The sequence below is a fragment of the Cynocephalus volans genome, chromosome 14, assembly GCF_027409185.1.
Source record: "Cynocephalus volans isolate mCynVol1 chromosome 14, mCynVol1.pri, whole genome shotgun sequence".
NCBI classification, from domain to species: Eukaryota; Metazoa; Chordata; class Mammalia; order Dermoptera; family Cynocephalidae; genus Cynocephalus; species Cynocephalus volans.
The window spans coordinates 73,441,404-73,468,785 of record NC_084473.1 but is presented as its reverse complement, the minus strand read 5'-3'; the positions used below and the strand labels follow the sequence as shown (position 1 = coordinate 73,468,785).

Here is a 27,382-nt window from a genome sequence, read left to right as displayed (position 1 = left end):
AAATTGCTGTAGTGCATCCTAGAGTGCAAAGCCACTCAGTTTATTGTGAATGTCTGTTTGAGTTGAGTTAGTTTTGTGCAAAATAATTTATTCCACAATAAAAGGATTCACTTCCTGCTGGGCTGAGCAAACAGGTTTCTTTAATGCATATTTACCTATCTGTCTTAGTAATTCATTTTTGTGCAAATAAGTAAATAAAAAAATCACACAAAGAAATTCAGTCTTGACAAGGTTGCTGGTCAGTACAGTTATGGTGTTTCAAAAAGGTGTTCAGATGTAGAAAAATGATATTAATAAGATTATAGGAAGGCATTCATGCATAAAATAAAGAAAACATTACATTCATCATTTCAAAATCAGTAGTGCTCAATAATAAATATAATGCAAATGAACGAAATTAAATAGAATACCAACTTTTGAAAATATGGCATTTATTTATTTTATGTGGTTAAAAAAGAAGCTAAATATCAGCTAATCTCATTGCCCAGTGTAAAACACAGCATTGACATATGCATATATCTGTATATGTTTTTTTTTTTTTTTTTTTTTGTCATTTTTTCATGACCGGCGCTCAGCCAGTGAGTGCACCAGTCATTCCTATATAGGATCCGAACCCGCGGCGGGAGCGTCGCAGCGCTCCCAGCGCAGCACTCTACCAAGTGCGCCACGGGCTCGGCCCTCTGTATATGTTTGATTATGTTAATGGGAGCATAGTAATATATGACCTACATATTTAATTTGACCACAGATAAGAAATTTTTTTTATGACATTAAATGTGCTTTTCATAATACTTTTTTAAAGTTTGCATAGAATTACAAAGCATGGATTAATGTACTGTAAGTTATTTACCTGAGTAATATGGATTACTGAAGAAACTGGATTCTTTTTCAAAAATATTAAACTCGTGGTACCGATGCTTCTTTTTTGTGATACAACAATAACCAGGGCTGAATGTTTAATCAGATAGATATGAATATATTATAAATTTGGGGGTTGCTTTAGTAAAAATAATTATTTATCAAAAATTTGCATTTTCTCACTTTCATAAAAAATAATGAAAATTCAAGAAACAATTCTGTTTAAAATTCAAACATTTTATTAACCCTCCAGTTCTACATTTTTCCTAGTGAATAATCTAGATATTACCAAGCAGTTTTGTTATGAGTCTTTTATACTGTAAGCTCATGCACATTCTTCTCCCATCTGAATCTGAAGTGTTTATAATTGAACGCTGCAGGTAGAATACAGAGCACGTTGAATTCATTTTCCACTAACATGATCTCAGATAAGCAAAGTGTTTGTAAGAATATCCAAGGGGAGTGAAAGGTTGGTATGGGAAATGGTGTTGCCGAATGATACTGTGAGATCTGTAAATTTAGTAACTTGATTTTTCACAGTGGATTTGATGCTAACTAGCACTGTAGTTAGCCTCAGTTAAACCATCTATGCAAGCAATAAAAGCACCTAGGAAGTCATTGTAAGGATGAGAGGAAATGGGTCTAAGTTCCAATGTCTGGCACCTGATTGTCACACAGTGAAGGGTGCTAATGTTATCATCAGTTACTTTTCTAGTGTAGTTTCCCATGAGAAGTTTCACATTAGCATTTTGTTCAAAATTTACATGAAAAAAGTGGTTTCAAGGGCTTGGGGGTGGGAGACTATTTATCGTTTGATGGGTGCAGAGTTCAGATTGAGAAGACAAAAAAGTTCTGGAGATAGTTGGTGATGATATTAAACAACAGTGTATATGTACTTAATGCCACTGAACTGTGCACTTAAAATGGGTAAAATGGTAAATTTCATGTTATGTATATTTTTCTATTCTAAAAAATACCCAACAAATAAAACACAAATAACTCTTTCAACCATCATTTGCCTTAAATTTAAATATGTTTAAAATGACATTGTTTCCTTCATGGAAAGCCAGCTTCCCAAATATCACCAATGTGACTTGATGATAAGACAATACTGAGTTTATTGCTTACCATGGGATAGCAGTTATGGCAGTAAGAAAAATAATGCAATTTATTTATTCATTATATGTTGGTGGTGTATGAATTCTTCCCAATATTAACTAACACTGGCCATTTTGTAGATAATGCCACTTGGAACACTCTTGTACATGTAACATTTTGCATCTGAGCATGCATATTTCTAAGGTATGCATAAATATATTAAAGGATAAACAAGAATAAAGGTAAAAAGGCATTTTTAAGGAATCTATAAACTTTGAATAAAAGCTTAAACAATGGCTATATGTTTTCTTCTTAATTCTAAGATACACTCTCCCTATAATTTAAATTGTTTCCCCAATAACAATTTAAAGTGTCTGAAATTAGTGATTTAAAATTAGTGAACGTGCTTGTATTTCTTATATATTTTTCCTCCTAACAGCCATAATTATCTTAAAGATATATTTGACATTGATGGAATTTAAGAATTCTGGAAACACATTATGCCTAGGAAATAAAACTTATTGATTCTAAGATTAAAACTCCTATATCCTTGTTCATAATTTTGTCCACATGGTCTGTCAAAAACTTCAAGGAATTGTTCAGTTTCTCTTTTGATACTATGGTCTATTTTTTCCTAAAATGTTTCTGGTTTTATATACTACATTGATGCTTTTTTTTTTTTTTGTATAAAGGTTGTATCTTTAAAATTTTTAATTGAATTTAGATTTTTATCTCTTTTTTTATTTTTAGGTTTTTTGCTCTGAATCTTCTTTGTCTAAAATTAACATTTTTAAAATTCAGTTTCTAGGATGAAATCATATTCCTGTATGAGACGATCATGAAAGATGTATGATTTTACTTGTCCGCATATATACCACACAATGTACTTACTTTTACTAAACTTATATGCATTTTGTAAAAGAGAAATTGCACCAGACAAAGTTAAACAGTAAAGTGTAAAGGCCAAGGGAAAAATTCCTCTTCACCCCTGAAGGTTCATTAATAAAAATTACTGACAAATTTATATCAATATGAAGGAAAGGCATAACAAATTTTATTATTTAACATGCTGGGAGAAGGCAAAGTATGGGGGAATCGCAAGAAAATAGTGTCCCAATTTTCCACTGGGATACAGAGTTAATATGCTCATCTCCATAGTGAAAGGGGCGATGGGAGGTGTAGGAGTAAATGATTCTTAGGGGTGGTGCAATGGGCCTGAAGAACCTAAAATGGCCTGGGACAAAGTCTATTTGGCCCACAGAGCGGACAATAACTGGTAAATGATTTTCTTTAAAATAATGAATGGGATTGAAGTAGAAGACAACGGTCTGTGACAAAAGTTAGTCCAGGAATGCTGACCCTCCAGTCTTCCTTCCTGTGATAGGAGTTAATTTAATAAAAACTCAGGGAAGGGACCAGAGGTAATTGTCTTCTTCTTTGGTGGGTCTGGACTTTAGGCAGAAAATTCCTTATGGGAGCAGCTTCATCCTGTGCTTTGGAGAATGACAGACAATTGAGAGACAGGAGTGGGGATTTGGGGGGAGAGGAAGTCAGAGCAACTTTAAGGCTGCTTAATTCCAACATGTCAAAGCACTATATTTTGGGGCAACAGCTTTCTGAACCCTAACACAAGAAAGATTTAATTCAAGACTATTGCAATAGGGGTCAAGAATACAACAATAAGGGAGAAAGATTAAATACAACTCTGCTAAAACAAAAGGCTAGTGGAAAGGTACTAAAGAATCTCATGCGGGAGATTAGTCCATATGATTAAGTCATCCGTGTTTGCGAAGTGGTGCTTATGGAAGTTAGGCTCCTATCATTCCACAGAGACTGAGAGATACGGATGCCATCATTATTGATGATTATATTTCAAAGGGCTGTAAAATGTAATTTTACACTTAAAATTGATCTTGTCAATTTTAAAATTGGCAAGAGACAGGGAAAGACATATCTCGAAGGAGCAGAGAAGAAATTTACAATTGCAAGTTTTCTGGGGAAAAAAAAGGAAGGTTGGGGATCTATAGTGAGGAAGAAACCTGACAAAAGTTTTGTCAAGCTGAAGGGAATGTTAAGGCTGTCTTGGTCAGTTTTGTTATTAGTTTATCAGTTTTTTTTTTTTTTTTTTTTACATATTTGTCACTTTCAATAATTCTTATCCATAATTTTAATATTATACTACCAACACTTACTCAGACATTGTGAAGTTTCCTATTCTCTTTGACCATCTCTACTTCTTTCTCATTTTGTCTTAGTTCAGGCTGCAATAACAGAAAATACCACAGACTGGGTGGCTTTAAAAAACACATTTATTCCTCACATTCCTGCAGTCTGGGATGTCTGAGATCAAGGCACTAGCAGATCTGGTGTCTGGTAAGGGCCCTCTTCTTGGTTCATAGAAGGTCATCTTCTCACAGTGGCCTCACCTGGTAGAAAAGAATGGAGTGAGAGAACTCTCAGGGGTCTTTAATAAGGGCACTGATCCTATTATGAGGGCTCCACCTTCATGACCTAATTGCCTCACAAAGGCCCCACTTCCTAATTCTATCATATTGGGGGATATCAACCTATGGATTTGCACAGACACAAATGTTCAGTTTATAACACCATTCTTACGTAATTCCCCGTAAATCTTGGCATTTGTCTTATTCTTGGTCCCTACGTTTTGATGTTTATTTTGTTCTTTGTTTCTCTTTATTGGATGAAATAAGGGAAATACTGGGCTGCAACTTTGCTCAAAATCACCTGGGTGGATCTTCCTCAAACCCCCTCATTGCTCATTGTAGAGAGAGTCCTTTTGTATATCAGGTCAAAGGGGCTGTTGATAAAAACAGACTCTGAATTTAGCATCCTACAGCATCAGAGCCAAAGGAAGGGACCGGTCCCTGGAGTACATCAAGAGAAAGTTTCCCTGTGTGCCGAGTTGGACTCATCTCTGTGTTTGTTACTGTATGAGGTGCATTCAAGGCCAGCCTTAAACTAATGTGTTTTTCAGTTCATCTGGCAAGGATTCCAGGGACAACATGCAGCCTTCTTGCTGCTTCAGGGATATGTTCTAGCCAACGCTGTTTGAAGTGACAGCGCTGAGCCTTGGATCTCCCAGGCAGCTACTTAAGAATGCTGCAGCAGCACAGGGTGAGAGGGATCCTGCATGGAGGCTACTGTCCCATCTCACCTCCTTGCCTCATTCCTACAAATAGGGTCATTCTAGTGGGATTTTGCCTGAATTTTATCTAAATCAGACTGAGTATTTCTGAGTCAGCCATTGTTTTCTTTCTTCTGTATGGTTCCTGCTGCATTAAATCTCACAAAAATCCACTAAGGTCATGGTATGTGTATGGTATTTTATTCTGTTTCAAAATAGCTGATATAGCAATTCCAACCTCTGTATTCTTTCCCCATCTTTTTATTCCTTTAATCATTTCTTTGAGTTGAAAGTGAGATGAGATGAGGATTAGGAAGTTTTGATTGTTTCACTATATTTTTAATAATCCTTCTCCTTTAATTTTTTCTTTTTCAGGATTAAACCTGGGTTAGAAGCTAACCTGGACAAAAGAGAAATATTAAGGAGCTAGGAATGACATTGTCAACCAGAAATCTGACAGCCACAAGGGCTTGTATTTGACAGTCAAATAATCAAATTTGTCTCAGGGCCTTTTCTAACTATTGTATAAATGAGAAGCATGTGCTAATGTTCTATTTTTTGAAGGTTACAAAGACAAGACTAACTTGGACTCTTGGAACATGTAGCACACTGTGAGTACTTAGTCGACCTAGAAAAGCTCTCCAAGGGACAGAGAAACAATTAGAAATTTAAATGCATGAAAATGGAGACATATTTTATATTATGTCAAATATTTCAATTGTGCTACGAGGGAGTAAAAGACCTTCTATGACTTTCTTAGTAGATTTTTTTTTTAATACTTAATATGTAAGAGGAGCTGTACTTAACATAGCTTAATTTTTATCCAAAGATATCATATATTTTACAGGTAGTTATTTATCTTATAAAAAAAATTAGAATGACCTCTAAACCATAAAACAGAAAAAAAAAAAAGAAAAAGGAACGTTTTATCCCAAAACAAAAACAAAATCATTATACACAAGCAAGTAGAAAACACATATTAGATATCAACTGTGTGGTAGATATAGTCCTAAGGTGCCTGTGGGTTACAGATGCAAAACACAAAACCTACCCTCCAGAACTTTATATATAAAGTAGTTACCCTATAGTTCTTGGTGACAAATATTGAAAAACAAAGACACCACATGGTCCATACCAGCAATGAGGATGGGAGTTCAGAACAGCAGTGACCCTTGTTGGGGAATTGGTTCATTGAAAGGGCTGGTATTTTAAAAGAATTTGAAGGACACAGATTTATGAAGTTGGAGAAAATATAGCAAGCATAGTCCATTCTACATATATTAAGTTACTAATTCTTTCAAACATGGCATTGTTCATCTTTCTTTTAAAGTTCCTGTTTGGAACTTACATTTTCTTCGTATTTGGTAACTTCAGTTGATTTATTTCCAGTCTCATTGCTTACCTCTGGTGGCTGTTCATCTCTCACTCTAAAAGTACACTGTGCCTCCGAATCACCTGGAGGCCCCATTCAAACATGGAATCCTGGACCCCAAACCCAGAGGTTTGATTTCGTAGTCTTGAAATAAGGCAAAATGATTTATATTTCTAACAAGTTAACTGTTGATGCTGTTGCTTTTTATGTGGAAAAACCATTTTTCTGGGTTCTAAAAAAGTATATATTTTTTCTTTTAATGCATTTTTGACCTAGGCATGGTGGAAGCATAGAGCTGCTATTTTCCCTATAGAAAATATCATTGCCATTCTGGGAGATGATTACTGTGAAACAACTGATCTGTAAAGCAGTACTTCACAAGCTTTCATACAAATATGAGTCACCTGGAGGCCTTGTTAAGTGCTGATTCAGATTCAATAAGTTTGGGGTGAGACCTGAGATTCTGCATTTCTAACAAGCTCCTAGATGATATGGGCTGCACTATAAGGACCGAAGTGCTAAAGTACATTGAGCATAACACCTTAACAACTATGTTAGTGTTGTTATCGTTGTGAGTGTGTGTGTGTGTGTGTGTTCAGTTGCAAATTGTCTTCTTTTTAGGGACATTTCAAATCCAAAATTCATCTAATTAATTTCCCAGTTTAGGTTATATTATCATGATCAACTTACTTCCAAAAAAAAAAAAAAAAAACTATTTGTATTCACAGAAAACATAGAATAAGGCAAAAGTAGACCTTAACTATCTTGCAAATTAATTCCTTCATTTTATATGTTAGGACACTTTCCTAGTCTCACACTTGATTAGGATTAAGAAGAACATAGTGTAATCATTGCAGACCTCTTTTGCAGATGTGTGTATTCAGGGTAGATTAGTCTAAATAAAGAGGAGTTTCTTAAGTAACAGTGGCAGTTTATGAAACAAAGGTAGCCAAACAATCCTTCTAGTCCTATGGAGATGCTAATGACCTTCACCTGCCTCTTTTTATAGCCATAAAATGAAATACATACTTACAGCCCCACTGTTCCTGAAACTACTTGGTGATTATAAGGAGGCTCTCAAAAAAATGAGTCATTTTTAAGCAGTGCCACAAGATGTTTCATTGGATATCTTTGTTCAAACACCTCCATAACACTAATTAAAATGTATACATCAAGAGAACACATTTATGTACAGATATATGTATGTGTATATATATATATATATATCAGTTTCATGTGAATTTCAATATAGTGTATCCTAAGCACATTCTATACCCTACAAAGAACGAACAAGGCAATTAATCTCTTCCAGTCTTTCAGAAATCTTGAACAGTTTTAGGCAAGAAGAATCACATCCTGATTTCAGCAAAGTCTCTGAAATGCAAAGCGAGAATCTCTTTGTTCTCACCCAGCAAGAGAGACATTTACAGAAAAAATTGTCATAAATAATAGTTTTTGTTGTCCTAATTTTTGAGAATATGTTTTTGCCCATAATAGGGTAAAGTAGCAGAGCTCTTTGAATCTACAAGCGTAAACTTACAGTCCTAGCTCTTCCCGTATACAAGTTTAGAACAAGTATGTTGTGTGTACTCTCAATTAGTCATCGATACTGGAATAGCTTCTCCCTAGGCAAAGATAATTTGATATTTGAGTATATGTTTAGAAAGAGTATTTAAATCTTTTTAAAGAAACTATCAATTCCTAGGTAGTTGTTTTAAATTCTATAAATCCTGAGTTGATCTAATGAAATGCCAGTATTTATTCTAAGACAAAATCGTATTTCATTCGTCTGCCAATGTGTCCATTTATCACGGTGTCAGCCAGACTCAGTTTTTGATATAGTGTTGTACACATTTGTTGTGAAAAATGGATGGAAGAAATGACCATCCTCAGGATTGTTGCATGTAAAGCAACAACTCTACTTTTCCCTTGCTGTCATAATTCCTTAGAAAGGAGAAAGTATTATTTACAAATATCAACAATTTATATTTTCCAACTGAAGGCCCTACATAAACCATGTCACTTTGTCTTTTTGAAAAGCTTCATATCTCTGTAGAATGTGCCCATAAATTAAATCCTGCTTTTTATGTATTTCCTAAGTATAGTCTTTAAGAATAAATTGATTGTATGTCACAAACTCCTTATGAAATTGACTTATTTTGTCAATTCCAGACACCAACACTTGGAAAATTAATGTTTAAATGATTTTATGCCTAACATTTTATTAAATCCCAAGAATAGTCTTCATTAATATTTCATGCATTCTTTTTGTTCCTGATGGTTTGAGTGCCATTCTGACTAAAAACTGAACCCAGACCATTTTAACATTTAGGTGCCAGAGGCAGACCTATATTTTGCAAAAATAGGCAAGGCAAAGAGAGAACAGAGTGGAAGTGAAGAAGCATGCCAAAATAAAGGGAAAGGTGAAACAAAATAAAAAGGTAAGGATGGGGGCAAAAGAAGCTAAAGACAGAGAAGTTAAGGAAAGAGGGAAAAAGAAAAGGATGCACAGAGTAGGAGCATGGAATGTCATCAAGAGTTGCCTTGGATGTCACTCTGAAAATTTGTTCATTTGAATGTCATTTCACACTGGTGCCTCAATTTTGCCATTTTTAAAAATGGGACTCAAATTAGCCCCTAAATTATGCAACTCTTTTGAACATTAAATGAGTTCATTTACATCAAGCTCTCACAAAGATGGGGGACTCAAACATCACTTAATAAGTGTTAAAAATCAGTAGGAGTGATAGAAGTTTGCCATGCCACATCTAATATAAGCAAATTGAACATGATGATGTTAAATATCCATATTAATTATTTCATGTGGGCCTAAGCTCCATGTCAGTTAGAATTCCAGAAATAAACATTGTACACTCAAAAGTTTAAACCAAGGAGAGTTTAATGAAGGGAACATTATAGAAATAAGAGCAGTGTTAAGGGGGGACTTGCAAAGGATGGTGAAAAATTCAAACAGAAACAGCACAAAGCTGTTACCACTCCCCTTGGCCTGAAGAAACAAAGTGAAGATATGATGTTATCAGATCTAGGTAGGAACTGTCTCTGCAAAAGGGGCTGGGTCTACAGGGCTCATCTAATAGGAGCTGCCTCTACAGTACAGGGTTGCTCAACAGTGGCACTGTTGACATTTTGGACCAGAAAATATGAGGTCGGGGGAGGTGACCTGCACACCATACCATGTTTAGCAGCATGTCTGGCCTCTATTCACTAGATGCCAGTAGCACCTCAGTCTCCACAACCAAAAACGTCTCCAGACATTGTCAAAAGTTCCCTGGGAGGCAAAATTACCCCAGGTTAACAACTACTGCTGTAGCAGAAACCAGCCACTCCAGAACTGCAGCAAGGCCAGAAGGAGTGGCATGGAATAAATACCCCGACTTCTTCTACCACCACTGGGTGCCTCTCATTTACTGAAACTGATAGCGAGGGAACTTGATGAAGGCGTCTAGCCATAGAACGAGCCTCGCTGAGCACAAGGCAGGGCAAAGAAGGGTGGAGAAAAGGTGTGAAGGAGCAAAAGGGGACTAACCAACGTGGAGTACGACGATGTGCTTTAAGTTAGAATAGCCTGGGCTCCTTTTCAGTAGTCATGACCTTCTGGATAACATAAAAGACAAGGAGCAACATGGCTTGTAGGATCTTAAAATATACTAAAGCCATGCTCCCCAGCTGGATACCATGAGCAGTAGAGCCTAGACAGATATAAATGTGTCCAACTTGGATTTCAAGTGGACATTAAAAAAAAAAAAGGCACAAAGGAAAAAAAAATCCCTCATGTATAATCCCCTCCAGCCTCATTTAAATACTGTAAAGATCAGCATTGTGTCACAGAGGATGGGAAAGATATTGAAGATAGAAGAATATGAATTACTGTGTTCCTGTAGACTCTGCCCTAAACTCAGAGGTATTTTCCCTGGATGGGATCTCAGGCTTTAGTGACAGCCAATATACTGAAACTTTGGGGTCTTCCCCTTGGTTCAGAATCAATAAATCAGATAAATGCCACTAAAACCTCTATATTCTACTATTAAATTACAGGGTTTCACTCATCTTTCTCTCAAGAAATTGTTCCTGCACATGTGCAGAAGAACTAACAATACTTTCTCACAAAAAGGTGCACCAGCTGTAGCCACCTTTCTTCCATCGCTATGACAACATCCACCTATTCTCCTGCAAAGCTTCACCATGACATAGTGATGTGACAATATTTGTCTGGTCAGGCTGCTGCAACACAATATCACAGGCTGCGTGGCTTAAACAACAGACATTTATTTCTTGCAGTTCTGGAGGCCAGAAGTCCAAGATCAAAATGCCAGCAAGGTAGGCTTCATTCTGAGGCCATTTCTCTTGTCTTGTAGATACTGTGTGCTCACATAATCACTTTTTTGTGTCTGCTCACAGAGAAAAGAGAGAATAAGAACTCTCTGGTGTCTCATCTTGAAAGGACACTAATCGTATTGGATCAGGGCCCCAACCTTATGATCTCATTTAGCCTTAATTACTTCCTCACAGGCCCCATCTCCAAATACAGCTACACTGGGAGTTACCATATGGGGCTTCAACGTATGAATTTTGGGGAGTACACAACATTCAGTATATAACATTCTGCTCCCACCCCCCCAAAATTCATTTCCTTCTTGCATACAAAATACACTCTTTCCATCCCTACAGCCCCCAGTGACATTTTATTCCTGCATTCCAAAAGAGAGAAATTAGAAGAAAGAAAGTTGGGGACCAAACAAGTCCAAAATCTAGCAAGGCAAGTTCCAGAGACTGGTGGTTATGGGAGATGTTGGTTGAAGGATACATGATTACAGTTAGACAGGAGGAATAAAATTTAAGAGATCTATTGTATATCAAGGTGAATATAGTTAATGATGGTTTATCATAGTCTTGAAAAATGTAAAGGGAGTGTGTAGGGAAAATGAAAAGTAAATGGTCAGGATCCCTGAGGGAGGGGGTTTCGGAATCTTGCTGAGCATTTGATGTAAATGATAACTGTGCACATGCACCCAGGTATTCCTTGGCTACTGTCTGTGGATGTGCGTGGGCACCTAAGTGTTCCTGGCTTATCACACTTAAGTATAAAGGATGAATGGCTCTGATTGACAGTGCCCTCGGGACGCCTTGGGAGGCCATTAGGGCAGCTGATGCTAGCTACTTGAACTCGCACCTGAATAAAGCCTATTAATTTTTACCTATGGCTGACTTCCTATTACCTAGCTTGTGGACCTACAGGTGAGGGGTTTGTGACCCAGTCTGTACAACAGGTTTGAAGGGTCTGAGCCCTAGCAATACAGAGTGGATGTTATGTGCTCTTACCACAAAAATGATAACTACGTGAGGTAATGAATTTGTTAATTAACTAGATTTAACTATTCCACAATGTACATGTACTCCAAAACATCATGTTTTACATGATAAAAACATACAATATTATCTGTCAATTATAAAAAAAAAAGAAAAAGAAAAAGAAGAAAGTAATAAGAACTTCCAAGTCAAACTATTAGGAGCAGTGTGAAATTAAGAATCTAGGCTACCTACACTGAATAGGATCAAACGTCCAAAGTTCGGGATATAGGAGAAACATACAGAAATGGCACACATTAGTAGATTGTAAGTGACTGTCGGGCTGGGTCACAGACCCTTCAAACCTGTTCTGTGCAGTGGGTCACAGACCCTCATATGCAGACTGGGTCACAGAACTTTCATACTCAGGTCACATGCTAGGTAATTGGAAAGATCCTGGGAGCTGTTGGCAAGGTTAACATGCTTTATTCAGACACAAGCACAGTCTTCAGCCTCCAGCAGCATCAGCAGCCCCCTGGTGGCCTCCTGGGGCATTTGGGGGGCACTGTGGATCAGAGCCGTCTGTCCTTTATATTTAAGTCAGATAACCCAGGAACACCTGGGCGCATGTGCAGTTAACGTATTTACCAGACATGCTAAGTCATGCTCGACAAGATTCTGAACAGCTGAGGGAGCCTGAGCATTTGCTTTCCTTTTCCTTCAGTGACCTACTTACACAGTTGAAAGTAAAGGGCATTTGAATCATAACGAATAGCTAAGGAAGCTACTACACACATTCACTGAAGTGGTTTGGGTAGTTGGTAATGAAAATGAAAGGTAGTTGTAATGACACCAAAGTTGAAGTGGTCAGGGTAGAATTTACAGTAGGAAAATTAGAAAAAAAAAAAAATTGGGGCAGGAGGAAAGAAACAGAATATTGTAGGAATGGAGCAGGGGGTATGTATGTATAACCTCTTCTTACCCAGAAGAGGTTATATCTTGGTTGTTGGCCAAGAGAAACAAAATGTATAAAATGTACCTAGTGGTTCATCTAACTCCTCTGGAGTGTGTCAAATAATCCAGCTATTCAATTTACTTTTATTCTGAAATAGGGACTATAGGGGGCAGTCTATAAAGCTAATGCTCTGTAGCAGTGGGTAAGTATGAGTACATGAACGTGGTTGTGCCATTGGAGCAGGTTAGTAAGAGGCCAGTGAATAAGCCCCGTGATCCTTGAGATAAGTAACAGCTGGAGTCGGGGCTGGTGGGTGTGGAAGGGGAGATCATTTCCTCTTTTGACTTACTACCACAAATGGCCAATTTCATCAATTACACATCGACTCATTATTTCCAGTGTCAGAGGACACCCTTTTACTGCCCCCTATGTATATGAGTATCAGGTGTCTTTAAAGCAAAGAAGAATTTAATGATCCTTCCCCTAAGTTACTTATCATTATTGCTTACTTGCTAACACTTTGGGGTTTTAATTCTTTTTCTTTTCTTTTAAATTTACCACTTGATGGAAATAATTGGGAGGTTTGAATATTTTTCAACAGTGGGAGTTTTTATTAGCTTTTAAGTAGATAAAAATATCCTTTCTTCCCCATAGTGCAAAGTGGAATGGGCTATTACTACCATCCCAGCAAATTAAATTACTTAAAAAAAAATAAAAGGAATAGATTGTGAAAATGTTTAGCCAAAGGAGTTCTCCAGCTGACTGAACATTTATGGGTACTTCACCATCAAGGCAAGGTAAATTTACCTACAAGTAGCTATTTAGAAAACATGTCTATAATGATAGTTGTTAAACCCACCCAACTGAATTACACCTAACTTTAGACAAAAGAGTAGAATATATACGTAACTGAACTGATGACTAAAAGGATAGCAGTATAATCACCAACAAAAATATGAACAAAGCCAAGTAAAGAAGGTCAAATTGATGAGACTAAATAATTAGAAGTAATGACTTGAACTTCAGAGAAAGAAAAGCTTAATTGGATACTCAAAAACACACATACAGACCATATTTGGTGGCTTCTTCAGGAAATAGTTGGCTTTGTTTTGAGTCAGGTGGTCTCCAGGCAGGAGGGGAGAATTAGGTAAAGCATATCTTGTACTCTCTGCTGGGCCTGCTTCTTTAAGCAAAATCAACCTAAATTTAACTTTAAGTACTGTTATCAACCTTGGTTGAACATTTGAATCACCTGGCTATTTAAAAACAGTGTGGCCTAGGCCATACACCAGACATTCTGATTTAATTGATCTGGGGCAGGGACCAGACATAAATATTTTAAAAATTACTGCAGATGGGTCAAAGTTGCATCCAGGGCTGAGAACCACCGCTGTAAGGGCATTTTGCATGTTTGAAGAAATCCCAAGTGGAGAATGAAAGGAAGGCAGAGTATTCCATCCCTCTTGGCTTCCAAATCAAGTGTGGCTGGGGTTATTTTGTGCAGCTGAGAAGGCAGCTGTAGCAATGTCCTGCCCTTCCACGTCCTGGGGCTGTGGTCAGTCTCTATTGCTCATTATAACATAGGGACAATTCCTGTGCAAGAGGCTAAGGCACAGTTGGGCTGAGAGGTGAGGATAATGGCTGAGGAGCTGGAGAGTGTGGAATCTGTTCTCTACAAGAGCAAGTTGGGGGTGAGTGGGCAGATTGTTAAGATTCGAAAAAGAGTAGCTTTTTGATGTATACCACCTGAGCAGTAAGCTCCTTATGGCACATATGCAGCCATGTGCCATGGCAGCAGTAGCAGAGGTACTGCCTTTTATAGAAGTTCCACGTGGCACCAGTCTTTCTCTTGATGACTTTATGGGCGTCAGACTCTTTGGATCACAGACCACATGATAATCATCTCCCTCCCTCTTCTTTCCTTCCTTGTCACTTTTCACACATCTCCAGTATGGCATTTTACAATATATGATGTTACATTGTAAAAATCTGCTCACATTTTTCCTCCATGTTAGGCTGATCTTAGTCTCCCTGTTTAAATTCAAAGCTGAGAATGGGTGGAGACAATAGAGAAAGAAAATTGGAAGGGAGAGGCTCACAGTTTTTGAGGCAAATCTCTTCCAAATAAAACCCAAATTCTCTAAATATTTCTCACAAATTCATACATTCTTTCAGTGCATATTTATTGTAACATTCGAGGCAAAGCAGTCAAAAAAATTCTCTGACATCATGGAGCTTACAGTGGAGGAAACAGATACTAAAGGAGCAAAATACACATCGTCAAAGATAGTTAACATTTTGATAAATGCTGTGAAGAAAATAAACGAAGAACTGAAACAGAATGGCTTACATATGTCAATCGTGATGGGATGGCATTTTAGACAAAGTGGTTAGAGAGGGCTCTTCTGGAAACATGACATTTAATCTGAGACTCAAAACATCAGCATAAGCCTGCCGCAAAGAAGAGGAAGAATATTTAAGGTGAAGGGAATGGTGAGGACAAAGTCCCAGGTATAAAAAAAGGGCTTGGTGAGATTGAGAAATAGAAAGAAGGCTTATTTTAAAATTTTCCACAAAAAAAGGAGGGGATAGGAAACCTGTTTATGATTAGATGACCCACAAACTTAACTTCTTTTACAAAAACACCAAAGTTCTCTGTGGCCTGTGTTATAAGCCATCTTATACCCAGGGGCAGGTTCACTGGCTTGAGTGTCCCGTAAGATCTTCTCTAAAAGGTCAGTGGGCTTTTATCCTGACAGAGCACGTTTGATCTAAATGACCTCAGTGGTGACTTCAACACTCCCACCTGGAGGTTCAAGTCTGACTTCTAAGTACCAAGGTTACATGAGTCCAGCTCATTGTCTGGCATCCACTGAGAGCTTTATTCTAGAGAAGACCTGGATCTTCACACAGAAATCTGCAATGCCCACCAGCTGGGAATGCTTTACTTCCTCTGCTTTACTCGTGTGGATTATTTAGTCTAAACCACAGGAAGTCGAATCAGGTTCATCTCATTCTGTCAGTTCTTCTCTACTCAAGCTTCTTGAGTAAAGCACCCTTATTTTATTCTTCTTTATATACCCAGCACCTAGCACAATGCCTAAGTCACAGAAAATTGGCCCAGGAGCTAAATGGCTTTCACTTTTTTTTAATGGTTTAAAAAAAATTGAAGGAAGATCAATATTTTTTATAACACATGAAAATTACATGAAATTCAAAGTTCAGCATCCATAATAAAGTTTTATTGAAACAGAGCCAGGTTCATTCATTCACATTTTGTGTAAGCCTATTCTCACAGTATAAAGGCAGAATTGAACAGCTGTTGCAGAGTTCAGTAGTTATGATAGACTCTGTATGGGTTGCAAGCCTAAAATATTTACTACTGTCCCTTTATAGAAAAAGTCTGCCAAACCCTGTGATAAATATTTGCCATATGAGTGAGTGAATGAACAAATAAATAAATGAACTATGATGGCACATTCACTTTTATATAATTACTCCTTAATAGTATATACTCCATGGCAGAGATCCAGGCATTAACCTAGACCTTTACACATTTTATTTAAAGTATGAGATCAATATTATTTATGCATCACTCTGCTGTGCTATTCTAAATTATATTCAATCAGAATAAACATTTTCATTGCATTTTCTAAATGGGCTTTTTCTATTTTGTAAATAAACATAAATCTCAATGCTTCTGTTCATTAGGAAGAGTCAGTTCCCCAAGAAGTACTTTTTACACTCTATTAGAATCAGGGTAGTCATTTCATTCTATCAAGCATGTGTGTGTCTGTAGAGCTATGGCTGGGTCTGGAACTCACAGACCCCTGGAGCCCATTCACAAACCCTTCACATGCAGGACTATGAGCTAGGTAACCGGCAAAAAGGTCCTTGAAGCCTTGGTTGAAGAAAGAATAGTCTTTATTCAGCACACACATCTAATAAGTAGGCAGTCCAAAGAGAAACTCACAAACTCAACTGCTATTGGCAAAGTCTACTGAAAAACTGAGCAGCTGCCAGGAGAGGAAACATGCTCTATTTTTAGAAGTGAGCTCTACTTGCCAGCTTCTGCTTCACAAACTGAAGAACACACAGTAGCAATAAAACTGAAATGAAACATGGGTGCACATGCACACTAACTCCACCCACACACAACTTGTTTACAAGAATGTGCTGCACCTCACCCAACCAGACCTGAGGCAGGGGGTTGGGGGGTGGCTGACTAAACTATTCTATTTTCCCCACAATGTCCTTCTGGGTTTTTTAGGGTTTTTTTTTTTTTTTTTCCTTCTATGTCTATCAGTTGATTCTAAACTTTTACCCTGGGATATGTAATTCTGCTTTACAAAGGTGCACGACTAGAAGAAACTCAATCACCTCTCTTATATGTGAATATCATTTCATTTTTACATTTGTTAACTAATGTCTAGCTTTTACTTAATGACTGTCAGATTGGATGCATCAGGAGGGTCACGAAGTGAATATATATCTTCAAAAGTTGAACAGGTCAGCTACATTCTGGTTAGGCAAGATATATGTTCTTGCATAAAACAAGTTAAGGGCCCCATCAACTGTTTAACACAAATCTCACCTCCTATAGAAACTAGAATGTGCTTTTGTGAGCGTTGAAGTAACTGAAGGTGAACTCAGATGGAAAGTTCTCTAATGTTGTTGATTGTACCTTCCTGAAACTGGAATTCCTTCTTTCGTTTTCTTTTCCAAATTGCTGAGAAGGAATTAAAACAAAAATATCTTAAATTGAATCTATTACATGTACAGAGAAGTTTTGTTTCTGTTTGTTTGCTTTTGTATGCTTCTATTTTTCCAGGAGGGGGTTTGGACCTAAATAACAGTCACTGTCTCCTGTGTTAGCAATCACACGTCTTCTGTATACCATTGCACTTCACTGAAATTTCCACAACATTTTCCCATAGAAAAGAGAGATATTATGTGATTTGAAATTTTATCATCATTATTTTTAATATAAGTACTTTGGAAGCAAATTTATGTAGATTTGCTTAAATAGGATGTTTGCTTACAATGCTCTATTGGGGAAACCTTACACTTTCTAATTCAGGGGCCAGTGCTACAGAAGGAAAGCCTTTAGAAATTAATACCAGTTAATTAATCCAGCTCATTAGCTCAAAACTTCACTGAATACTGAGAGTGTTGCTAATGTAATAAGCTTCCCAGTTAATGGACTCAAAGCTAACTTCAAAGAATGGCTAGTATCTCATTCATTAGCTTAATCAACTCTCTCGACACCTCATAGACAACACATTCTGGTAGGAGAGCAATAAAGATGCAAGCGGATGTTCTGTTCTTTTATCCCACAACTGACTTAAAAGTTAAAATCTGGACAACCATGAATGCACAATAAGTACACATTCCCACCTTTAAATAAGAGCACAAGAGAAACAAATGTTACGTAGCAACTTTTGTCAGAAATTAAGTTTAAAATGGTCTATATAGTCCAGTCAATATAAAAAGCCAATGTCTAGCATGTTTTGCATTGTGCATTTTACAAGCTAGAGCTACTATACACAATTTAGCTCATAAAAAGAAAGTGGGAGCGTTATCAATTTGAGTCATTATCTATTTTCTTTTTAAGATTTTCTAAAACAAAGTCAATAAATTTAATGATTAATTTAATAGATTATTTTTTCACATGTATTACTTATTCTATCTTCAAAAGAAAATGGGGAAAGAATAATATCATTATTGTTCTTTCATTCAATAAAACATGAATACCTGTTATGTTTTAGATGACAATATTCAATCAATGAGAATACATTTTAAATTGTTTCTATTTTCATTCACATTCAGTAAATCTTGCCATTTGCTCTAATCCCTTGAATTTATCATCTTCTCTTGAATTCTTGAATCTTTTTTTTTTTTCTTTATGGAGATTCTTCTCTGTTATTGCTACTCTTTAAGGATGGAGGTATCTGTGTTATGAGGTACTAAGGATGCCAGAGATTGCATGGACCTCTTCTGAAAGAGAGGTTTTGTTTGATTAAAAAGAAACAAACAAACAAACAAAAAAAACACCAGTTGATTGTGGAGTTTGTGGGGAGAGAAGGAATAGCTATTGGAGAAGACAGATACACAACAAGAAATAAAATGGCAGTCAGAGAGATTTTGTTTCAGGAAGTCACTTGAAGAACTCATCATCGCCTTGAAATTTAAGACTAGTTTTCTGGTTCTGTTTCCCTTTGTATTCTATAATGTGAAGCCTGGGAATGAGGGTTGGTCTTGCCCTTCCTGTACCTCCAATGCTCTCACACAGGGCCAGAGAATGGCACAAAACTCTGCCTTCTAAAAGAACAGATTTTAAATGTTTCACCACAAAAATATTGATAGTATGTGAGGTGATAGATTTGTTACTTAGCCTGATTTGATCATCTCACATAGTAAACATATATCCAAACATCACATCGTACCCTATCTACATACATATGTATAATTATTATTTGTAAATTTAAAATAGAATTTCAAAAAAAGAAGAAAAAAAACCCCATGCATTCTTCTTCATCAATCCTAGACACTCCAAATTGATGAGGGGATTCATAGTTCTGCAAAGGATCTTTCATAGTTTTTTAAAGTATGCTTTCTAACAAAACTTCATCCATCCCATAACCAGAGCTGATAGGTCTAAAGTTGAAAAAATGTATCCTATCTCAGTATCTGAACACTGTTAAGTATAGTAACATGGCTCAGGGATAGATAACCAAGATGAAATAACCAAGATCTTTTTATATGTTTTTGAAAGTGACACCGGGAACTAAGTAAGACAGTCCTTCTATGGCAGTAGAAACTGCTATATCAGTTTTACTGTATAACAAACCATAACAAAATTTATTGGCTTAAGGCAACAACTATGTATTTGAATCTGTGCAGGTTGGCAATATGAGCTGGGTTTAGTTGAGCAATTCTGCTTATCTGGGGCTTGCTGGGGTGTTTACCCTTGGGCTCATGTGCTTGTGGGTGCTAGGGGATGCTGGCTGGTCTAACGCTTCAGTCACTCCACATGGCCTCCCATCCTCTGCACAATAGCCGGGGCTTGTTTACATGGTGGTGGCTAGCCAGGCCAGGGTCCTGGAACTCAGGCAGTATCGCTGTCACAGTGTTCCGTTGGCCAAGAGAACTCACAAGGTCAGCCTGTATTCAAGGCAAGGGGAAATAGACACCACCTACTAATGAGAAGAGATAGAAAAAACTGTGATCATGGTGCAATCTACCATGGTTGAAATATGTAAAACTTGGCAGCTGTCACAGTCATGTGTTCAATCAGGTGTAAGAAGCTGTTTGGCAGTCAGGATATGAAGGTAGCATGCTGAAATTATCAGGCATGTTTCGTTATGTTCCTGGTTTCAGTTGTTTCTGAGACTCAGTGGTGTCTTTGCTCGTCCCTTACTTTAGCTATTAAATCCTTTCTTGTATACTGCGAGCCAATCAAATTTCCTTTTTATACAACTAACTTAAATATATTGAGGTTCTGGCAGCTTTAATCAAAATTCCTGGGGGAAATAAACACTATCCAAACTTGTTTGCATGTATTTATTTCCCGACTATCCTTGTCACATAGTAATACAGCGAGTAGAATAAAGCCAAAGTTATACATTCATTCAGCTATGGCCCTTCATTTTTAATCAATTTTATTTCCATAAACCAAGTGTCCATCTTCATTAAGCAATTCAACTGTATTGAATTCTTCATCTGGATTTATATGACGGTAATTTTTAAATGTTCTGAATAGGCAGACACTACCCTTTAATTCTGGAAATTAGAGACCAAATGTCATTTAGGAAATTGAAAATAAACTTTTTATGACTTCAATTGAAAGAACTCATACAGAAATATGAACAATGTTCATGAAAAGTTAATAAATAAGACTAATGATAGTCCATGGTAATTTTAGAATGATCAGACTCTTAAACCACTTACAACTAATGCTAATACCTTTGATTAAAGAGGGTAACAATATTGGAATTTCATGCTTATAACAAAACTGACCTTCAAAAGCCTTTCACGATCACATATATCAGGATTCCATTTCACTTTGCTCTCACATCTAGTATACAGACTCATTCATTTCTCATTTTTGATATAATTATTATGGATGTAAAATTATGGGATCTGAATCAATGTGCAGATTTTAAAGCTCCACATATCCCTCTATAATTTCAACTTTCAAGATTTAAAAATATTCCCTTTCTCTAACTTCTCTTTTTGAATCACTAATACTATGAGCCTCTGTGATTGAGAGAGGACTGTGTCATTCTTTACTCCTTCCAGCATGTTGGAAGAAAAACATTCTGGGCAAAGAGTACATGACATTTTTAGCAAAACAGAACATGTGCAAAGGTTTTACACTTTTTATTGCACAAAGTAGGACTGAAAGCCTTAGTTAATAAGCCACTCGGTGACCCCTCGCATTCTTGCTTCTCTCTAAATGAAAACTAAGACAAAAGACAGGGCACATTTCCGGCAAAGACACTGTCAGCATTGAGTAAAACTAAAGTGGGAATATGTCCTTTCCTTTTTCTTTCTTGAGAATGAAGGAGTACTTTCAGGGTTATGTGAAATTTATAGAGGTAAATGAGGTGTCACTGTTATCCCCATTTTCAAAGGAGTCATATGAAACTCAAGAGGATTAAAGTGACTTATAATTAGTCATAATAATGGTTCCTCCCCTTAGTAACCTATCTCAAGTTTCATTATAAAATATACCTATAAAGAAGAAAAATTTAAATGTGATTTATGTTAAAGCACTCATGTACTTCAGAGAAGGAAATGGCAGAGTTTCGGTATAGTATAATATATTCCCTCAATGAGATTCCTTTATTCTATGTATACCGCACCCATTATCTGTAAATAAAGTGCAGCTTCCAATGCAGTCAATGAGCAGTCAAGCATGCTAACAAGGACATCTTTAAATAGTGTTATTCTGCCGTACTGTGGAGTGGAGTCCATCAGATGGCTGCTGGAACACAGGGACCATTTGGAAAGGCTCCGAGAACACATTTACAAAAATACCAAATCCACACTAAGCGGAACTTAAGGATACTTTATTTTGACTACTGGAAAGGAAACAATGATACACGTAGGGACCCAGGTGGTTAATGTACTGTACATTATTACTATAAAGTAGAAGACCTCAGTCTCTTAGCTCCTCAGAAACCACAAATTCAGTTGATTACACAGCACCCCACAGAATAGACTTCAAGAGTAAATGAACAAACATCTCAAATATCCTTTCAAAGCTTGCCAGTTCACTTGGCTTTTGAAATTTTGCCATTAGTCTGTTGTGCAGGAAGGAACTTTACAATAGTTTCTACCCTGCAAGACGTTCTAGGCCTGTCTCAAGTACTACAGGGAAACTGGCATGAGCCCTTGTTTACTTTAGTAAAAAAATAAATGAACTAGTCCAACTGTAATAGCAAAACAAATTTTCTGAGTTCAGAAATGGTGTAATACACAAACCTAAAGCTCTGCAGTTAATGCAGTTCCTTTGACATTTGAGTCAACCTAATTTAAAAACAAATATAATGATTTCTTAACTGTGAGATTGTTCTTTCCCATTATAGTTTAAATGTAAGGGCTTTATGTAAACACTGAAAACTCAATAGTGTTCACATATTGGTGTCATATGACTTTTGGGGGGGGCCCAAAAGTCAGCCTCAACCCACCCCATCCTCTTACCAGATTCTTGATTCCACCACAGGAAAGAATTTTAAAGTTTAGTACAGAGTGCAGGCTGGCTCAAGAGAATGAGCAGCCATGTGCTGTGAGTAAGTTTGATACAAAACGGAAGAAATACACACTCCACAGGCAGAGTGCAGGCTGGCTCCAGGAGAGTGAGCAACAGCCCTGCCTTCTGCTGAGATTTAGCTTTTATAGTTTTGCCATCTCATGAATATTCAGTTAAGGAGATGGATCCCAGTTATATAATATTAGTCTTGCACATGCTCAGTCGGTTTCCACTTGGAGCATGTTCATTGGTCAAACCCTATCACATGCACCAGACATATTCAAGAATATTCTGTGCTCTCTACCATCTCTAGTGGAAGGTCATTCAAATACCAGGGTTATGTAACTCTTCTCTATTGAGCATGCCCAGCCACGGGATTTGCATAAGCCAGAACTGTGTGGTCTCATTTTCCCAGTGTTGGTGCTGAAAATAGGTCTAACTGGCAACAGTAGCTTTCTTCTAGAGGAAGGCACAGAGGAGTGGCCTGAGACCTCAGGGAGTGGCTTGACACCAAGAGGCATGTCCTGAAACCTGAGCTCAGGGAAATTGAGCACCTCTTGTCTCCATATGAGCCACTGGTTTTCAGCTGTAAATTAATCTGGTTGTGCAGAAGGGTCTGCAAGGCCTGAACTCCCTCTCACATTCACTGCTCATACATGTTTATGGATTCAAGTATCTGCTCAACACAATGACTGGAGAAAGCATCCATGTTGCTACAAGACAGAAGACAACCATAACCTATGCTTAATGTTGATTTTGATGTCCTTTAGTAATTAAGCTAATTTGGAGAAAATGAGTCATGAGTTTAAATGAAATTGTTCTATACCTGGTGTATGTTCCTGTCATTTGGAAATAATTTGGTGAGTATGTTATATTGTTTTCAAGTTATGCTACTCGACCTTTTAACAACAGAAAAGTAAGATCAAACTGTATTTATTACTCTTAGGAATGTCTTCTTCAAAAACTTCTCCCAACTGAAATGTTAAAATAAAGCGTCTGCTTCCACTTCTTTGCTTTTTCAGAGTTTGATGTCCCATGACATGAATCACACTCATCTCCACCTAGTTGACACTCAAATCCTGTGAGAGTTCCTAAAATAGAACTTGCTGACAAACATTTCATATTTGGACCTGTACTTATTTAAAAAGGGTGGTGGAAATGAATAATAAATAAAAAAAAAGTGTAGGTTCAGGGTGAGGTAGATTAGTTCTAATTTTATATTTAGTATCTAGTAACTTGGCCATATTGCCTTACAATCTGTTCCTTGCTCTCACTGTCAGCACAGAAATTAATGATTACTGTCTGAAACATCTATACATCAATTACAACTTTGACCTAGTTCACATCTTTTTTTTAAAATCTCCTTTTTTGAGAATAGAATTATATATTCAGGATTACTTCAGTAACCTGTTTGATGATAAATTCTTATTTAATAAAAAACTTGCTGAAAATAGTGATTGCCTTTCATTTTAAATCAATGTACCTCATCCAAAAGAAAAAAAAGCAATATATATTGATTGAATTTTCAAACTCATTGTGAAAAAGAGTGAATTATATGAGTGAAGTAAGGAGGGACCAGTAAAAGTAGGATGGGAATTTATCTAGGCTATTGCCAATCACTTTAAAATAAACTGTAATCTGAATAAGTGCTTTGATCAAGTATTTTTCAAAAACATCTTTTACTGTGATTCCCAGTTTAAAAAAAAATTCACAGTGTGACTCAGTACACATACTGATATACATGCAGATAAATTTAAAACAAAACCTTTATGAAACAACTCACCTTTAATCTATATTCTGATACTTTCTAATCTAGTTTAATTTTAAAAATACTTATCTGGATTCACTAAATTGATTTTGTAGCCTGCTGATGAGTTGCGGTCTTCCATAGAAAACATTGCTTTAACATAGATCTTAAAAAAAAGAAAAAGTAAAGAGGTGACTTTTATCTTAATAAGCATAGAGGTGTTAAAAACATAATTCTCATACAAATAGATAGTGAATTTGTGTCAAAATTGTATTCATCACATTAATGAGGATACTAGCAAAAAAACATACAAGAGCTAGTTTGGAAGAGCATTTAAGGGACTTATATAGTAAGTGGAGGAATGACTTCTGGAAATAAATTTGCTAAGTTAGCGTTAAGATTGGTTAACTTTCTACAGAATAATTAAGCCATAAGAACTTGGGTGCTTAACTTCTCTACCAAATTCTAAAATCAAAACAAAATAATTTCTGCAGTTTAACCTACAGGAGGAGTCAGATATAGTCCAGTCAAGAGATAGACAACCTATCAGTTATTTTAACAAAGAATTTTGAAGAATTGCTAACTAGATCTAGAGTTATTAACTAAGTAAATGCAAAGGCTGAGATAGTACCATGGTATCACAGAGACAGCAAATTCAGGAAAAAGCTACTATCATCCCTATGTATAGGGCTGGGGTAATCATTAAAACTTAAAAAGTTGGAGGAAGGGCTTTGTGGAGATGACTTCAAACTTCTCTAGTGCTGGCGCTGGTATCTCTGAGGGGGCATGATGTGATCAAATGGTGGATATGCTGCAAATGTTGGAAAGATTACAAATGTTGGAAATACTACAAATGGGCGTCACCTAATGTTATGAGAACAAACTGATATGGCCAGAATGAAGAAGTATTGTGGAGGTAAAACCTTGCAGCAGGAAGAAACGAAAAGGAAGCCCTCAATGGAAGCAATTTCCTGTCCGTCCTCTAACCCTTGCAATCTCCTTCCACTGGCAAAGTTTAACAGGGAGCTGCAGGTTAAACAGAAATGTGGTTTGCAAAGCCCCAGCCCCAGCATCATGAAACCGACATCAAAAGTGGAGTTGTAGTTGAGAGACAATTGTTTGGAAATTGCCACAACTTACTAATCTTACATGGCAGTGAAGGGTTTGCACTTTTATGATCTGTGGATTGTTAACCAAGAGTGTCAGATTGGATCCAGTAGGTTATGAGAAATTTTGTAGCATGCGACTAAGAATTAAGCCATCTTCATTTTCCTTTTTGTCAGTTTGGGAAACATTTTTCTTTATCAGAAATTTGTGGTTTAAAGAAAAGTTGGACAGAGAATGAAAATTACTATAACTGATATTTTCAACTTTTCCTATTAAAGAAATTTCTGTAAAACATCTTTCAGGTATATTTTACTAACAGAATATTCATATTTGGCTTGTTAGCTTGAAAGCAAATAATACCATTACACATTATGAACACAAAGATGCGCCTTCTCCCATGATTCTAGAGTTCTTTGGTCCAGTATTTTTAAGTGATGAATTGTTCATAATTATGTATGGGAAATTGAATTTTTTTAAATTTGTAAATAAAAGTCACATATGCCCATAACAAAGATTTCAATTGTATATAAAGATATCAAATGGAATCTAATACTCAATTTATATGTATATATGTTTACGCTTCACACAAAATGAATCATACTATACATACTTCTGCACCTTCACTTTTTTCCCGTTAATATCATATCTTGCTATATTACAACAGGTAGATCCTCCTTGATCTTTGTAGTGTCTGCATTCAGTGTATAGATATGTGTATACATAATGTATACACTATGGAGTGTATTTCAAAATTCCCTGTTGATGGGAATTTAATTTGCTTCTAACTTTCCTTTATGGCAATAGCTAGCGAGCTAGATGACAGAACACTGAAAAATCTTTGCATATGATTTTATATACAAAGTATATATGTATGTAAAAATATGCTGGGCAAAATAATATTGAGTTAAATAATAACAATTATTACTTTGTTAAGTTAATGTTTATTCGTATTTGAATCCGTAGTTGATGACTTGAAACAGCTTGAAAGAGAACAAAAACAATCTGAGCAGTGTTGTCTTATCTTTCCCAAGCATTTTAATGATCAACCAATCAATCTTTCTGTTTCTCATATGCAGATGCCACATCACATGAAGCCCTTGCCGTATTACAGCTACGACCAGCCTGTGATCGGGTACTGCCAGGCTCACCAGCCGCTCCACGTCAACAAAGGCTACGAGACCGTGTCCCCCGAGCAGGACGAAAGCCCCAGCCTGGAGCTCGGGCGAGACCGCAGCTTCATTGCTACCATCGCCAGGTCGGCAGCACCGGCCATATACCTTGAGAGAATAACAAACTAAAGCTGAAGCCAAGTCCTCATTGGGGAACTTGCCTGGGGACGGGAGGGCCTGCATCTTAAAGGAGAGTGGGTGTCCAAAATTGTTCAATCAAGCAAGCTCATCGTTCCTGTTAAAACATGTACGGCATAGAGAAAAGAAAACAAACAAACAAACAAACAACAAACAAACAAAACTGCTTAAAGAGGGCAGTGGAGGCACCTGCAGCATAACCGGGAGAACTACAGAACTTTGCTTTAAAACATAACACAAACAAAAATGATCCCGGATGTAAATAGTAAGAGTGTCAAGTTCTTATAAAAATAGATTTCACCCTAGCTACATATAGGTTTGTTTGTATATTTGATTTTTTTACACTGCATGGTTCCTGGGCTGGAGAACCACAGGGGGCAAGTAAACTGGGGTGGGTGGGAAGTTGGGGAAACAACACAGATTTCCTTGTTAGATGTGTGTAACTCTCACAGACTTTATTTCTTTTACTTTTCCTATAAAAATGCTGTTGTTCTGTTTTGGTTTGTTTTAATTTCTTTTTTTTTCTAGTCAAGTGATTCTGTTTTCAATGCCTCACATGGGTGTTAAAGCTCATCTTGTACCAAAAGACAATTTGCTTTACCACAGACCACAGAGAAAGAAAGTTGATCATGATATTTGACAGAACTACTGGAATGCAAATCCAATAAATTTGGGTGAATGTTTCTTCAAGACACATGTTGTCCAAGATATAAGGGGTTTTAATTTTTT

General features: G+C 36.8%; 1 protein-coding gene across 1 annotated transcript in view; it reads left to right on the top strand.

Moving 5' to 3' along the window:
• Nucleotides 1-26,644, top strand: part of LRRTM4 (leucine rich repeat transmembrane neuronal 4) — a 765,263-nt gene extending 738,619 nt beyond the window's left edge. Inside the window, exon 2 of the mRNA XM_063077791.1 lies at nucleotides 26,423-26,644. Within this exon, the coding sequence (XP_062933861.1) occupies nucleotides 26,423-26,644 (222 nt within the window). The remainder of the gene's footprint in view (nucleotides 1-26,422) is intronic.
• Nucleotides 26,645-27,382: the final 738 nt, after the last annotated feature.